This window comes from Lactuca virosa, chromosome 6, assembly GCF_052849685.1.
Source record: "Lactuca virosa cultivar CGN04683 chromosome 6, Lactuca_virosa_CGN04683_v6, whole genome shotgun sequence".
Classification (NCBI taxonomy): domain Eukaryota; kingdom Viridiplantae; phylum Streptophyta; class Magnoliopsida; order Asterales; family Asteraceae; genus Lactuca; species Lactuca virosa.
This window is the reverse complement of record NC_136431.1, coordinates 79,785,461-79,801,515: the sequence shown is the minus strand read 5'-3', so window position 1 is coordinate 79,801,515 and position 16,055 is coordinate 79,785,461. Positions and strand designations below refer to the sequence as shown.

The window sequence follows — 16,055 nt, the reverse complement described above, 5'->3', positions numbered from 1 at the left end:
AAAAAAAGTTAGGTGGTCTTGGGGTTGGTGATCTTCGTTCTATGAATATTATGCTTCTTTCCAAATGGTGGTGGAGGTTAAAAACTGAAAGTAATTCTCTTGGACGTCTTGCATCAAATCCTTGCATAACACTTCTTGTATTGATGGGAGACCGTTTGCCAAGTGTGGTATTCCGGGTACTTGGCTTAACATTTATCAAATCGCTTGGGAGCTCAAGGATTAGGATATATCTCGTTATGAGCTTTTTTTGTAGAACTTTGGGGAACAGTGATGAAACTCATTTTGGGAAGGACAAATGGTGTGGAGATTTGGTCTTTAAAGATGATTTTCCTGTTTTATATAAGATTGAAGTTAATAAGAATTGTAAGATCTCAGAGAGGGTTAAAATTGATCAAGGGGTTATGTTCATTGGTGATTGGAAAAAAGGCAACCAAGGAGGGGAATCAAATCTGATGAGTTGTTGAGAGTGAGCTATTGTTGTTGATTTGTGCCTCTTTAATCGCCCAGACACGTGGCAGTGGAAAGGCGATTCAACTATATATATATATATATATATATATATATATATATATTTCTGTCCAGTCGTTGAGGAACCCGATGACGCAAAAGTTGAATGATGGCAGTAATTTGTAGGGCTTCTTTTGGGCAAATTGGATTCCTATCAAAATTAATTGTTTTGTTTGGAGGGTGCTTTTGAAGAGGATACCGGTTGCTTGCAATTTGGTTGATAAAGGGATTATGCTTAACTCCACTGTCTGTGCGATGTGCGGAGCTGGGGAGTACAATGTCGATCACGTGTTCTTCTCTTGTTCTTTTTCTTCTTAGATTTGGTGTTGGTTTTCTTCTTGGTGTGGTGTTATTCCACTAATTTCGAGTTTTAAGGAAGAGTTCTTATTGTGTTTGACAGCTCCAGTTGCTAGTAAAAAGAAGAAGAAGCTCTTATTGGCTTTATTATATACAGTTTTGTGGCTTATTTGGAAGGCGAGAAACTCGTTGGTGTTCAACAATAGAAGATGGTTCCCTCTTAGAACAACAGATGATATCTAATTATCTGCTTTCAATTGGATCAAACATGAGACTTTATTTAAGTTTATTTGTTGGTTTGATTGGTGTTCGTATCAATTTATGCTTATACTCTGTAATATTTTGCTAACAACTTGTTAGTCTTTTAATGCATTTGCCGTTCAAAAAAAAAAACTTGCTGTAAAAAATACAAACAAGTGGATTCTACATAATAGTAGTAACGTAAGCTTGGTCCAAAAGGTTCTCTATTTTATTATTACCTGAAATATTTTAAATATTTGATTAACCACACACTTTAATTAACTTATCAATACCTTGTATTTAATATGAAACAAAAAGATAGGATATTTCCAAGCGTTACATATATTATCGTAGGAGTTGTTATGACTTAATAGATGCATAACTAAACCCAAATTCGACCACTAATTACTAATTACATAATACACATTTGACTAGCGATTTGAACCCGAAAGATTTGAACCCAAATTCGACCACTAATGACTTAATAGATGCATAACTAAACCCGAAAGATTTGAACCCGACTCATATTCTTTTCGGGTTATAAATTTCGTTAAAATGATATCAATCAGATCATACATTAGCAAATAGTTTATAAGTCTTGGCATCAAGGCTTATTTGTCTCACCGCTGCAACCGCCGCCGTAACTCCGACCACCGAGAACACCACCGCTATGGTCGAGTTCAACCAAAAGATTGGGCTGCGCTTCGATGGCTTAAACGTCAGATTAAAGAACACCACCGGTAACACAAAGTCCAACGGCAAAAACCCAAATGCTCCGATCATCGCATTAATATCTCCAAAAAATGGCAACATTGCTGCTATCGTCGTTGCCAAAATCACAGACATCGATCTCGATACTATTCTTGGAATCACATTTCTAGCTGAGAATTCGCCGCTTTTTGGATCCGAAAACGCTCTTTCAAGAACTTCGTTCGTTGGCTGTAAGTAAACCTGCAAACAAGAAACGAAATTACACAAAAATTAGGGCAAAACCTTTGGGTTTTCTTTTCTCGCCGGTGGCAGAGTTAGCAGACTTACGACTGCAACAGCAGAGAGCTGGAGGATAGTGAAGATGTTAGTCATCATAATGAACCACCTCGGAACCAAAGGATTCCCATCTTCATTGAGAAAATTGTTCAAAATTAAACCTCCGGCTTCGTTCCCAAACGCCCAGTAACCGGAAACCGCCACACTGAAAAACGTGACGGTGACCACCGCATAGCATACGCACAACCCCTTGAACATCTTCCCCTTCACCGGCGGTGCCAGCGTCGCCTACAAAACCCGCCAAAAATTAATCCAAACACAAAAATTCGAAAGTGGATAAGTTTAATTACTTGTATTTCTGGAATGATTCCGTTTCCGAAAGTGGTGGCGATGATTGCCATTGCATTAAAAATTCCAAAAATTCGAGTTTCATCGTTGTTGCTCAAGGAGTAATTCTTATGGGGTCCTTTTGAAGAACTTCCTGAAGAGAAAAAAACATGTAAATTGTTTAAAATTTTGTGTTTTTAGCATTGAATTGATGTGTGGATTGTGGAAGTGGTGGACTTACCGATGTAAATAGAAGCGGCGGTGGCGCAGGCGCTGTAGAGGAGGCATAGGATTAGAGAAAGGAGGTTGATATGGCGGAGGGAATGGAAGGATGGAATTTGTGCCAAAATCAACATTAAAATTCCAAAAATAATCACAAATTCGTAAAGCTTAATTGTTCCATTTGGATTCCATAGTATGTATATTGCCTGCAATTTTCAATTTTGAAGTTATTTGGTTATTATTTGAAGTTTAAACATAATTTTAATTTTATGGTTTGTATCAAAATAATGTTATCACATAAACATTTATTCATTAATAAATAGTGGGTGATAGAAAAAATAAAATAAATAAGTATGTATTCATATAACAATATTTTTTTTTGTTAGTAAGATCCGGCATTTAGCTAACAAGCTAACAGGTAGATACTAAAATAGCTTTTTAAAAATAGTTTATAAATTAGATTGCAATGTAAATGACATAAATAGACATTTAGATGTAAAAAATGAATATATATAATTTAAAACACATTTGAAATATTTTTGAAAAACTTTATAAACTTATCAAAAGTTATCTCAAAACAGATTATCAAAATACTAGCTTATAAGCTAAAATAATCTACTTTTTAGATTTTATCAACCAACAAATTACAATAAGCTGGTTTATAAGCTAACATATTTTTGCCAAATATGGCCTAATTTTTTCTTCATTGAATATAATTTTAGAAATATTTTATCTGTATTTTCTTTATGAGTTATTTATTTGTAGAGAAATTAATAATGAATACTAAATTAAGGAGAAGATGACAAACATAAACTAATCTTTTAACAATTTGTCAAGAAATAACCAAAAATTAAAAAATATCAAAATAGCCTAAGAAATAACCAAAAATCTTAGCTATTTTTAATAAATAATTAAAAAATTAAGCGAAAATTTATCTTCCTATCTTAGTTAACCGTAGTAGGATAATGTGAAATGGAATAACTAGGACAGAAAACTAAAAACTGACCTTGAGGCACTGACCTCCCAAAAGGATATTACCAACTACTGCACCATAGCACACCATGAATTGGATTGGGCCCACATAATATTTGCCCCATTTTGGGCCTATCAATTAACCAAACCAGATTTTAGTAACTATTAATCAAATACCAAACATATATTTTTGTAAAATTGTCAATAAAATTACATCCATTTTCTATTTTTTATTTATTTATGTTTTTATAGGACAAAAATGTTAATATGTGACATACAAGTTATTGTAACATTATTATTCTAGTTCTTTAAAAGTGATTAACTTTTTACCCAAAAAAATCAAACTTCAAACTCTGGTTAAAGTGTTTATAAACATATCAACAAAGGTGAAAATTTGAAATTAATATTGTTTGATAAAGAAATCATTTTTTTAGAAAAATCCACCTTATATCTATACGTTCAATGAGAGTGACACATGACAAATCCTTCTTAATAAATGAAGGTTTTTTTTGCCATATGTCAATCTCTCATGAGTTTTGACACTTGTCATTTTGTGGTATTTTTGAAATAAATATTATCCACATGTCAAATTTTGGTTGTTTCAATTTTTAAAATTAAATTCATATACTTATATATGTAAAGTATTAAATATCAGATATTAAATTGCAATAAATACATTTTTTCATTTCTTATTTTAAAGTTGTACATTATTAAAAAAAAATTATGTTTACACTTTAATTTAATGTTTAATCTTTTTTTAAATCAACCCGTGTAATACACGGGTCTCACACCTAGTTCTATAATACATAATGGGGCCATTTTTGTGTCTGACGATAATTAATGTAGCGTTGTTGGCAACCATACGTCTATATGTTGTTATTTTATAATTTTGGTGCTACAAAAATGAAAAGAAAACATATATTGATTGTGTAAGGAAATAGTTTCCAGTAATTATATTTATAGTTTAGTTGCAAGCTAATTATCATACATATCATGATTTGTTAAAAGAACATCAAAATACAATGGAGTGAACAAAAGTAGACTTTTCAATGGTATTTTGCAACAAACATATGAATATAAGGATAAAAATAACTTAGTTTGTTAATACTTTAATATATTTTTTTTATTTTTATTTTTTTTTCATTTAAACAAATACACCAGTTAGTTTGTGATAAACCTAGAAAAAAAACTAATCCGATTTTGAGAATGGATGGTAGATTTCTTGAGTATTTTTTTTAAAAAAACATATTTTACTAATATTACACATTTTATAGCATAAGGTGATGTTTGTTTTTCAAAAGGTAAAATGTCTGTGATATGCTGACCACATTTGTAGAAAAAGATAAGATGTGGACTAAATGTTTGCAGTCTGTTTCTTCTTAAGCTTGCAGACTGCTAAAAAAATTAACCGATAGTTTTTTTTTTTTTTGTGATAATTCTAGTTTACAACACTGATATTTAATACTATACACACACACACACACACACAGAGAGAGAGAGAGAGAGAGAGAGAGAGAGAATAAGGAACCAATCGTGAACATCGGAATCCAAACGATTAACAACCAAAAAACGGTGATGTACATGTATTAGTTGGACGTACATACACCAGATTATAACAAAAAAACATGATTTTTGCTTATAAAGTTTTAAGGCTTAATATTATCGGAAAAACCCCGAATATATCAAAATTTGTAAGTTTTTGTCTTCTATGAATAGACATCCATATTGATATAGAAAAAAAAATATTTTTAATATTATAACTTGTTCAGATTCAAAGTGTGAATTTAAATTGTGTACAAATTAAAATGTGGGCAATTACAATATAAATCTAGTTATATGATATTGATATGTACTGATCTAATTAAATTTATAGGTAAATTTGAGACAATTTTACTTATGAATCTCATAAAACTCATTTGTAAATAATAAAAACTTTAAAATAGTATAAATTGCAAATGAATTTAGTTTGATTCATATGTAAATGCAAGTATGTATTCAAATTCATGATTGAATGTATATAAATTCATTTTTTGATTGTCAATAAATTAATTTGTGAAATGAATGATCAAAATTTAAATAAGAAGTTATTTTTACATTCAAAATACTAAAAAAATTGAATTATATATAGTTCAAATTCACTGCATGAATATAAATGTGAGATCATTACAAAAAAATTAAAAAAAACTATACAATTATATAGACGTATAATGATAGAAGATAAAAAATTATGAATTTTAATATATTTAGATTTTTTTCTAAAAAAATAATGCTAAAATGAAAAAAAAAACGGATTGACCCGTTAGATACACATCCAACTAGTAAATATAAATGAATGTATTTGGAAATTGGTTGTTTGTATTCTGTCACGATCTGTTTTCTTGTTACTTGTTTAATTATGGTTTTCTGTTTAACCTAACATATATATATATATATATATATATATATATATATATATATATATATATATATATATATATATATATATATATATATATGGTGAGTTTCAATAGATAACTATTATTAACAAGGAACCAAAGAATAAAAAACCCACCTCTTTACCAAAAACCCGCATCTTTTTTTCGTTTAAATTTTTTTAAGCCACGTCTTTTATCGGAAAAAACCCCGAATATAACGTTGTTCACGATTTTTCGTCATCTTTTCATAGAGATCCATGTTGATATATAAAAAACATTTTTTTTCCGAAAAAAACTCACTTCGTTTTGTTTTTTTTTCAATATTTAAGTTTATTTTTATCCAAAAAAACTAATTATACCAAAAATTTTAATTTTTTGTCCTCTATTAATTAACATCAACATGGATTAAAAAAAAAACCTCGATCAGTTTAGATTCACAGTATGAATCTGAACTGTGAATATTTAAAATTTAACATTGACAATATGAATAAGACTTACTATTATTCACATTGTGAATCTGGGCAGATTCACAATGTGAATCTATAGAGAAATCTCGTTTTTTTTTAAATATTTTAATTTTTTACATCAATATGAATATATTAACGAAGAATAATTATTTAAACGAAAAAAAGGAAGTGAGTTTTATTATAATCCGTTTGCGTTGATCGTTTTAAATTCCGACGCTTTAGATTGATTATTTCGTTCCATGATTAATAATGATTCTCTATTGATCTTTTTCATATATATATATATATATATATATATATATATATATATATATATATATATAGAGCTAGGTTCATTTGTTTAAACTAAGTATTGTGTTATCGTATTCATAAATGTGGGCTAAGAATTTGTTAACCGTATTCTATAAGAAATAATGTATTTTTTGTTTTTATTCTTCAATTGATTGTTCAAGAATTTGTTATTCTACAAGAAGTTCAAGAATTTATGGTTCAAGAATATTTTTATTTTTGAGTAAATAATTAAATAAATAAACATATTCTGTTAGAATGTCCGAATTAAAATAGTTATAATTCGTAAAATCGGATTTTTAAAATTAATAGAATCTATGATCCCTTAAAATATGCAATTTTCCTTTATTAAATCTATTTTAATTCAATAATATATATTAATCACTTTCTTAAAATAAGTAAAATTGATTGGCCCACAGTTATGAATACAATAACACAATAATTACTTTGAATAGAATAACTTAGGCCTATATATATATATATATATATATATATATATATATATATATATATATATATATATATATATATATATATATATATATATATATATATATATATATATATATACACACGCGGAGAATAATTATTTATATGTATATAAAACACTTTTTTCTTTAAAACCTAACATAGGAAGTTTTACTTGATATATGTATAAGAAAGAAGTGTCCAAACAACATAACACCTAACGTGATATTCTTTTATTGTAGAAACCCAACTTAAAATTTCCTTTCTTTTTAATTTTTTTTAATGATATTTAAAGTCCATATTAATGGGCTCTGCAGGGTTTAAATGTGCTAATTGGATCAGTTGTGATAAACTTGTAAAATATAATAGTATTTTTTAAAGTCCATATTAAATTATTAATGGGCTTTGCAAGGTTTAAATGTGCTAATTGGATCAATCGTGATAAACTTGTAAAATGCATTATTGTTTTTTTAATTAGCAAACGTCGACCAGATGTCAAAGAGGATGTGTCATTTCTCATGAGAGAATAAAACGGAGTCTTCTAAATCATAAAACCAGTTTGACTCAATAAAAATATATATAGCCTAAATGGATCAACTGAAAATATGTAAATCAAAATTTCCATATAACCAAAATCAACTCTATCAATTCTTTTTTAATATTCATTAATAACCAAAAAGTATTTAATAATTGTAGGATAGATTTTCGAATACTAAAGAATAAAAATCAATATGGTTTAATATTAATTAGTAACTATTTTTTTTTAATATTCGTTAATAACCACAAAAAAATATTAAATAATTATGGGATAAATTTTAGAAACGTAAGAATAATGATAAGATAAAGAAGAACTGTCTTCATGGGTCCACCTTCTTTTAATAGGCTCAAAGATTTGACCACTAAAAATATAGACGAAATGCTATTTTTCTTCTTTCCAAATTAGTATACATCACTTAATATAACAAGGAAAAAGGCATTACGGTTCTATTTTTGGTCACTCTTTAGTATAAGTATATTAATGATATAAATTATTTCAACATGAGAAGAGAATCCGATTAACAACGACATATACTTTTATTATCAATTAATTGATGCATTTCAAATAATTATCAAAGAATTTCCCTTGTAAATACTCAAAAATCATATTATGAAATTCTTATTTAGTTATGTTAATTCTAAAATAAATAAAAGAAAGACGTTACCTAATATATCATATGCCATGTCACGAAACCGGAGGTGACGATTACCCAACTCAACATGGTGTTCAAGGACAAGAGAAATGAGATTATATGAATAAAATGTCACAATTGCTCCAACCACTAAAGATAACACTCCGGCAATCCATCCAAGTGATGCAAACGCAAACGGAAGACTCAACAATGGTGGTGCTACTATTGATGTTGTCAAATGAAAACCACTGTGCCACCATGACCCTGACATGTATCACATTATTGTTAAATGATTTGTGCATGTAAAAACATATTTATATGCATATATGTTGGTATAGTTCTGATAAGAAATTATTTGATTAGAAAACCAAAATAGTGAGGCGACGAATTTAAGGATTTGGAGAAGTTGATCCATAATAATGTAAATTGAATTATCGTATATGACTTTTATTACAAACAAATATTTCTTTTGTTATTAATAATATGAAGAAATATTGTGTATTGTGGCAATGTAGATAAAGAGATATAGTTTTATTTGTTTTTTTTTTCTTTATAAAAAATAATGTTCTATTTTGGTCAAAACAATAAGTTGTTTGTAACAAACAATTAGGTAAGGTGTTTCAAAAACTTATCAATCTTTTTATTGTGAGTTAGGGTGTAAATCCAAAGCCAAAACAAGAGAAGATATTATTAGTTCCCTAACATTAAGTTGAACAAAATCGTGATGGGTTTAGGCAAAATTTTAAAACATACGACATACTTTTGTTATATATATATATATATATATATATATATATATATATATATATATATATATATATATATATATATATATATATATATATATATATATATATACACTTTATTTTAACAATTTTAGATGATAAACTTACCCTTTTATATATAGACCACAAGTAACCCATTACATTATAAAAATGATAAATTTGTCCCATTTACTTAAAAAAAATCTGAAATGATATGTTTGTAATCGTAATTTTCTAAAAGACTTATGGACATAGCTTTTAAATTAATTAAGTCTCTAATCCAGAAAGAATTAACGGTTCAACTTATTGTCGGCTTATGATCCATCTCAATGTAATTCGATTTTTAATTATCATGTGTTTGTCTTTTGTCATGTTAAATATATATTTTGAAAGCTTCTACTTTTCTTTTTAATTATCTTTTTATTCATATAAAATGATCACAAATGTCTTACAATATCATTATTTTTATTAAATACTCATCATTAAAAACATTATAGTCATTACCCTAATACCTTCTATAATAAAATACTTTTATTATACCTAATACGATCATATGCCATGTCATATGACTTTGTTAACTAACATGGACTCATACATAGATTCTACTCATAAATTTAAATTTTACTAATGAAAATTATTCTACTTCTTACACGTGACGCATTAAAATCGAATAGATACATAGTGACGTGTATAGTCCTGAATCTTGGAGAAAGTGACTCACTCATCAGGATATTTCATAAATTAAAAAAAAAAGATAAAATAAGTTTCTTTGATATGATCAGGGCAAATTCATATTTTTTCCAAAACGAAAAAGGACTTTGTGGTTTACTTGAAAAAATATTTTGGTTTTGAAGAGGGTCAGAGATAATATGCTGTTTGGCTAACAACCCCTAAGATTAATATTAGTAATATAAAAGACCGAAAGAGCAAATTAAGTCCCTTTTCTGAGGGTGGTGATCAGTTAGAAAGATCATGAGTCACGACAAGAAGAAGACGATTGTAAACATGAACTTTAAGATATTACTATCAGTTAAAAGATGGATTCAATATCAATAAGGTAATTAGTACTGAATGATGGCGTACCTTTGGATTTAAGAACAAATAGGGCACCAGCATCTAGTTGTTTGCCATGATGGTGGGTGGTAGCGGTGGTGGTGGAAAAGACTTGAGCTTCTTTGATGGTTTGTTCATGCACAGCTCCAATGGAGATTGTCGACCCAATTGAGGCCATGAGAGAGAGAGAGAGAGAGAGAGAGAGAGAGAGAGAGAGAGAGAGAGATGCGAAAATGGCGCCCTAAAGGGATGCTTTCTTTAATAGCAAACAAACTAACTAAGTGTCAATCTTCTCTTCTTAGTTTCTTGCTAATCATTCATGGAAGAAAGTTGTCAAACGTGCCACTCATATCAAATACAATTTACTTTTGTTTATGATCACTTTTTACGTTAACGAAATTACATACATATTTCAAAAGTAATGAATATAGTATATAAATTATAGATTATATTTTTATAATTTATATAATATTTATCATATTTAATTGTAACACTCATAAAAATTAGGGGTGAGCAAAAACCGAACTGCAAACCGAAAAAACCGTATAAACCGAAATCGAAAAACCGAAACCGAAATAAAAACCGATGGTGCGGTTTTTAGTTTTGCAAAAATCGAAAATGTTTGGTGCGGTGCGGTTTCTAGTCTTGCAAAAACCGCAAAAAACCTAACCGCACCGCATATGTGTGTGTGTGTGTGTGTGTGTGTGTGTGTGTGTGTATATATATATATATATATATATATATATATATATATATTAAGTGTTGATATTTGTAAGAACGAAGAACTCGTGACAATTAAAATTTCTATAAATATAAATATTTATCTTATGAGAGGATGATTGTATATTTTTAAACATACATTTAGTGATATTTATAAGAACAAATAATGTTTACGACATTTTTTAATATTTAAATATGAAGAGTATTATCGATGATAGTATAATTTTTATGAATACATTAATTGATATTATCTCATGTAAATGTGAAACAAATATCATATTTAATTCGTATTATATTCAAGAATTAGAAACATGTTGGATGAATGGTTATGTCATTTGATTTCAAACCAAGAGGTGGTGGTATCATAAAAACTGAAACGCAAAAAACCAAAAGGCAAAACAAAAACAAAAAATAATAATAAAAAGAAAAACTGACAAAAAACCGCAAAAAAAACCGAACCGCAAAAATCGCAAAAAAAAACCGCAAAAACCGAACCGCATAAGAACCGAACGGTGCGGTTTCTAAACTTCAAAAAACCGAAGTTGCAGTTTTCGGTTCGGTTTTAGGCAAAAACCGCACCAAACCGCACCATACTCACCCCTAATAAAAATCATGATAAATTTAAACTTTTTAAACCAACCAAATTCTCAAATTGTTTACAAACATAGTTTTGAAAAGCATTTCAACATCAGAGTTCCCAAAATCACAAGTCCAAAACATGAGGATGTGCATGGTCATGCCTTCGTCTTTCCTCAGTCATTTGAAGTACCTGAAACATAACCCAAAACTGTAACAACGCTTAGTAAGTTCTCCCAAAATACCAACACATAACCAAATAACATCTAAACAATAACGTCATGCGATGGGTCCACAACTAAAAGACTGAATCACCACTGAGCCCACATCATAAGTTTGGCTTGCCCTCGGGGCCCACAACTTAGGTCTGGCTTGCTCACCGACCAGATCAGTTCTCGGACTGAATACCATCAAGCCCTCAGTACGAGTCTGGCATACCGCCGGGTCCTCAGCTCGTATCTGGAATGCTCATGAGCCCTCAGTATGAGTCTGACATACCCTACCCAACCCTCAGCTCATATTTGGAATGCTCCAGGGTTTGTTGGCTACCGCTAGGGATGAGATTTAGAACCGGAAAACCGGATCGGAACCGGAACCGGTATAACCGGAAAATACTTAAACGGTCCGGGTATTGGGTTTCAAAATTACTCTTATCCGGGTTCCGGGTATTTCGGGTATGGGTCTAACGGGTCCGGTTAATCCGGGTTTTTGAACCGGTTTTGTTTAAAAAACCGGAACCGGGTTTAATGGACCGGGTCCGGGTTTAGTGGGCCAAAGAACCGGATTAGGTTTAATGTGGAACCGGGTATAGGAAACGTGCTTACTGTAGAAACATACTTGAATTGGGCGGTTAGCTTCCATGAATGCTCTTGAAAAGAAAAAACAACTTAAAACCTTCAACTTAGAGAATAATAAGTTAAGTGCAAATGTAGAGGTGGAAGGGCATATTTATAATGAGAAGTTGTGAGATGTTGACAAAACATGAAAATTAAAAGATTGCTAATGTCAAAAAAATTGTCTATTGCTTTTATGTTCATATTTTCAAAGTTGAAGCCTTCAAGGTCAAAAATACAAAAAGACAAGTTAGTGTGGTTGGAAATAAATAATTAATTAACAATTTAGAATTTCCACATATCTTAAATTAAAACACACAACCCAAAATAAATTATCCAATAGTCAAATACATAGTTTCTTAAAAAAAAAAATTAATAGTATCAACTATCAAATATTACGTACAGTACCTTCTCCAAAACTCATATTTCACAGTGACCAAAATGTAATTTTTTTAAACCAACTTTGTTATATCTAGTTACTTTTTTAAAAAAAAATCAATGTCGTCAATAACCTAATAACCTAAATGTAATTTTTTGTTTGTTAATTTTTTTTATAACGGTTGAAAGATTATGCGATTGAGGTAATTACAAAAAAAAATCTGGGTTTTCCGGTTCTAAACTCATTTGACCCGGTTCTACCTTACCCACTTTCCTATTTTCGGGTTTTTCTGTTCTAGACCCACTTTACCCGGAATCGAACCTGGAACCGAACCGGAACCGGTTCCTATAAAACGGTCTGGTTTCCGGTTCTAAAAAATATCGTTAAACGGTTCCGGGTTTTCCGGGTCGACCGGGTTTGGACCCACTTTCATCCCTAGCTACCGCATGGAGCAGTACAACCTCAATCCAACACAATATGTCGACATATACCAGCTAATATACATATACAGATAATCATGCAACAGAATCACAGGTAGTCCTACAGATATACCAGACTAGCATATCAATAACTAGCATAAACATGCATATCTATCCCATACTTAGCATATCAGTGAATTATCAACCAATGAGCCGACCTTGGTGCCTTTGACCCGTAAGTACAGTGAGGAAAACTCACCTCGCAAACTAGACAAAAACTGATGAAGTCTCGGCTCCGAATCCCAGCTCTAACTGCCTCTTATTTCAACCAAATGACAAATCTCAGTCAAAAATTCCAAAATACCCAAGAGGTCAAACTTGGTCAAAGTCAACCCTCCTCACGTCGTGGCCAGGCATTGTTCACGTCGTGACAACGAACCCGATCCGATTCCCACTCGACTTGACCCGAACTGATCAACCTAGTCAAATAACCCACCTGAGCTGGCATCACGACGTGAGCACCCATTCTCACGTCGTGAGCCTCAAGGGTTCTAGCAGAAACGGGAATGCTCCGATTATCATGTCGTGGGATCTTACTCCTCATGCCCTGATCGCTGTCTGTGGCTAAGGGTCACCATTTTAAGTCCTTATTCCATTAAGTCTTCGATTCCACTTCATCCAGAAGCTAAAGGGGACCCTTAAGGTCCATAAAAATGTTTCCTTTATGGCCATGCATACACCAAACATGATCATCCATTTTATAGGTCAAAAAGGGAAGAAATGAGCCTTAAAGTTGTATGCATGCCTCAAATCTAAACCAAATTCCAGATCTGAACACTATAATATTCTTGGGACTCTTAGAATCCATAAATTTGCCGACTTTATGGATCTACTCCACTCAATCATGTAATAACATCAATAAAATGGACAAAAATCATGATCTATCCATGATAAGCAATAAAGTTGGAGCCTTTGATACTTACAAGGGTCCAAAAGCAGGAAAAGATGATGATGATGCTGATTCTTTGCCCACACCAATACTAAAGCACTTCCTTCTTCTTCTTTTCTTCTTCCCACAAGCTAGAAATGCACCCAAATGACAAAGGATCTTAAATAGAGATAATATTAGGGTTTCCGGAGGCTTAGAGAGTGATAGAGGCTGAGGGTGAGAAACCCTAGCCCTCTCATTCCCTTAAATACCGAAAACTTAAGGTTTTTGGTCGCCAGCCGCCTTCACGCCATGAGCACTATAGTGCTCATGTCGTGGACCTTTAAATGATGCACGCGTCTGGATCAATCCTCACGACGTGAAAAGGCAATCTTCACGTCGTGAGCAGGGCAATTACAGAAACTTTTAACTTCACACTATTAAAGATAATACATACCTGATCCGGGTGTTACAATTCTCCCCCACTTGAATCAGACTTCGTCCTCGAAGTCAACTGCTGCGAACAACTCCGGGTAGTGCTCCCGCATCTTAGCCTCTAGCTCCTAGGTCCACTTGGAGCCTCTCTGATGTTGCCACTGTACCTTTACAAAAGGTATCTCCTTGTTGCGAAGGACCTTCATATTCTTTTCTAGAATAGCTATCGGCCTCTCAACATAGTTAATGCGCTCATCAATCTGAATATCGTCCAAGGAAACCACCACATCATCATCCAATACACACTTTCCCAACTGCGAAACATGGAAAGTGTTTTGAAGCGTATCATCGTCCAAGGAAACCACCACATCATCGTCCAACCCTGTCAATCACCCAAAAAGGACCAATATATTGGGGACCCAACTTCCCCCTCTTCCTGAAGCGTATCACAGTTTTCCAAGATGAGACCTTCACTAATACCATATCACCGACCTGAAACTCCAACTCGGATCGGCACCGGTCGGCATAGCTTTTCTGCCGACTCTGAGCTGTCTGCAATCTCTGTCTGATCTGTTGGATAAGCTCTGTGTTCTGAAGTACTACTTCGGTCCTTCCCATAACCATGTGACCAACCTCTCCCCAACAAACTCCACCCATACAATCAACTGACAGAGAACCAATGCTGGAGTGGTAACTGTTGTTGTAGGAGAACTCCGCAAGAGGTAGGTAGAAGTCCCAACTCCCACCAAAATCGATAACACAGGCCCACAACATATCCTCAAGGGTCTATATCATCCGCTCACTCTGGCCGTCGGTCTGCGGGTGATAAGCAGTGCTAAAATGCAACCTCGTGCCCAGTTCCTCGTGGAACTTCTGCCAGAAATGGGAGGTGAACCGAACATCACGATCTAAAACAATGGAGACCAGAACCCCATGGTGATCAATGATCTCACGAACATACAAATCGGCCAACTTCTCGGCCGAAGAACTCTCCCGGATAGCCAAAAAGTGACCACTCTTGGTCAATCGATCTACGATAACCCAGATAGCATCAAAACCCTTTGTCGTCTTCGGCAAATTGGTGATAAAATCCATGGTGATCTGTTCCCATTTCCACATAGGAACCTCCAGAGGCTACAGCCTGCCATGCAGACTCTGATGCTCAACCTTGACCATTCTGCATGTCAAGCACCTCTCGACGTACCAAGCTATCTCTCTCTTCATACACGGCCACCAATAACTGAATCTTAAATCCCAATACATCTTGGTGGCCCCCGGGTGAATAGAAACATGAGAATTACGAGCCTCCTCCAACATAATCTGACAGATCCTACCAGAAACTGGAATCCAGACCCAACCACACTGGGTCAATAACCCTCGACTATCCGTGACAAACCGATCGATCTCACACCTGATCATTTCCTGTTTCCAGTTCTCCTTCCGAAATCTCTAAGCCTGAGCCTCCCTGATCAATCCCAAAAGAGGAGAATCAATGTATTTCCTCATACACGTCTCCCCGACTGAAGATCCAGCCGACTTGCGACTCAAGACACCCGCCACCACATTCGCTTTACCCGGATGGTAAAGGAT

At 32.5% G+C, this 16,055-nt stretch overlaps 1 protein-coding gene across 1 annotated transcript; it reads right to left on the bottom strand.

Moving 5' to 3' along the window:
- Positions 1–1,317: 1,317 nt before the first annotated feature.
- LOC145118591 (Transmembrane amino acid transporter family protein) lies at positions 1,318–10,433 on the bottom strand. The gene is made up of 7 exons (XM_079054292.1): positions 10,206–10,433; positions 8,392–8,622; positions 3,587–3,684; positions 2,600–2,786; positions 2,382–2,512; positions 2,083–2,319; positions 1,318–1,995 (listed from the first exon to the last, which is right to left on the bottom strand). The coding sequence occupies exons 1-7, from the start codon at positions 10,351–10,353 to the stop codon at positions 1,615–1,617; spliced, it is 1,413 nt and encodes a 470-aa protein (XP_078910418.1). The 5' UTR covers positions 10,354–10,433; the 3' UTR covers positions 1,318–1,614.
- Positions 10,434–16,055: the final 5,622 nt, after the last annotated feature.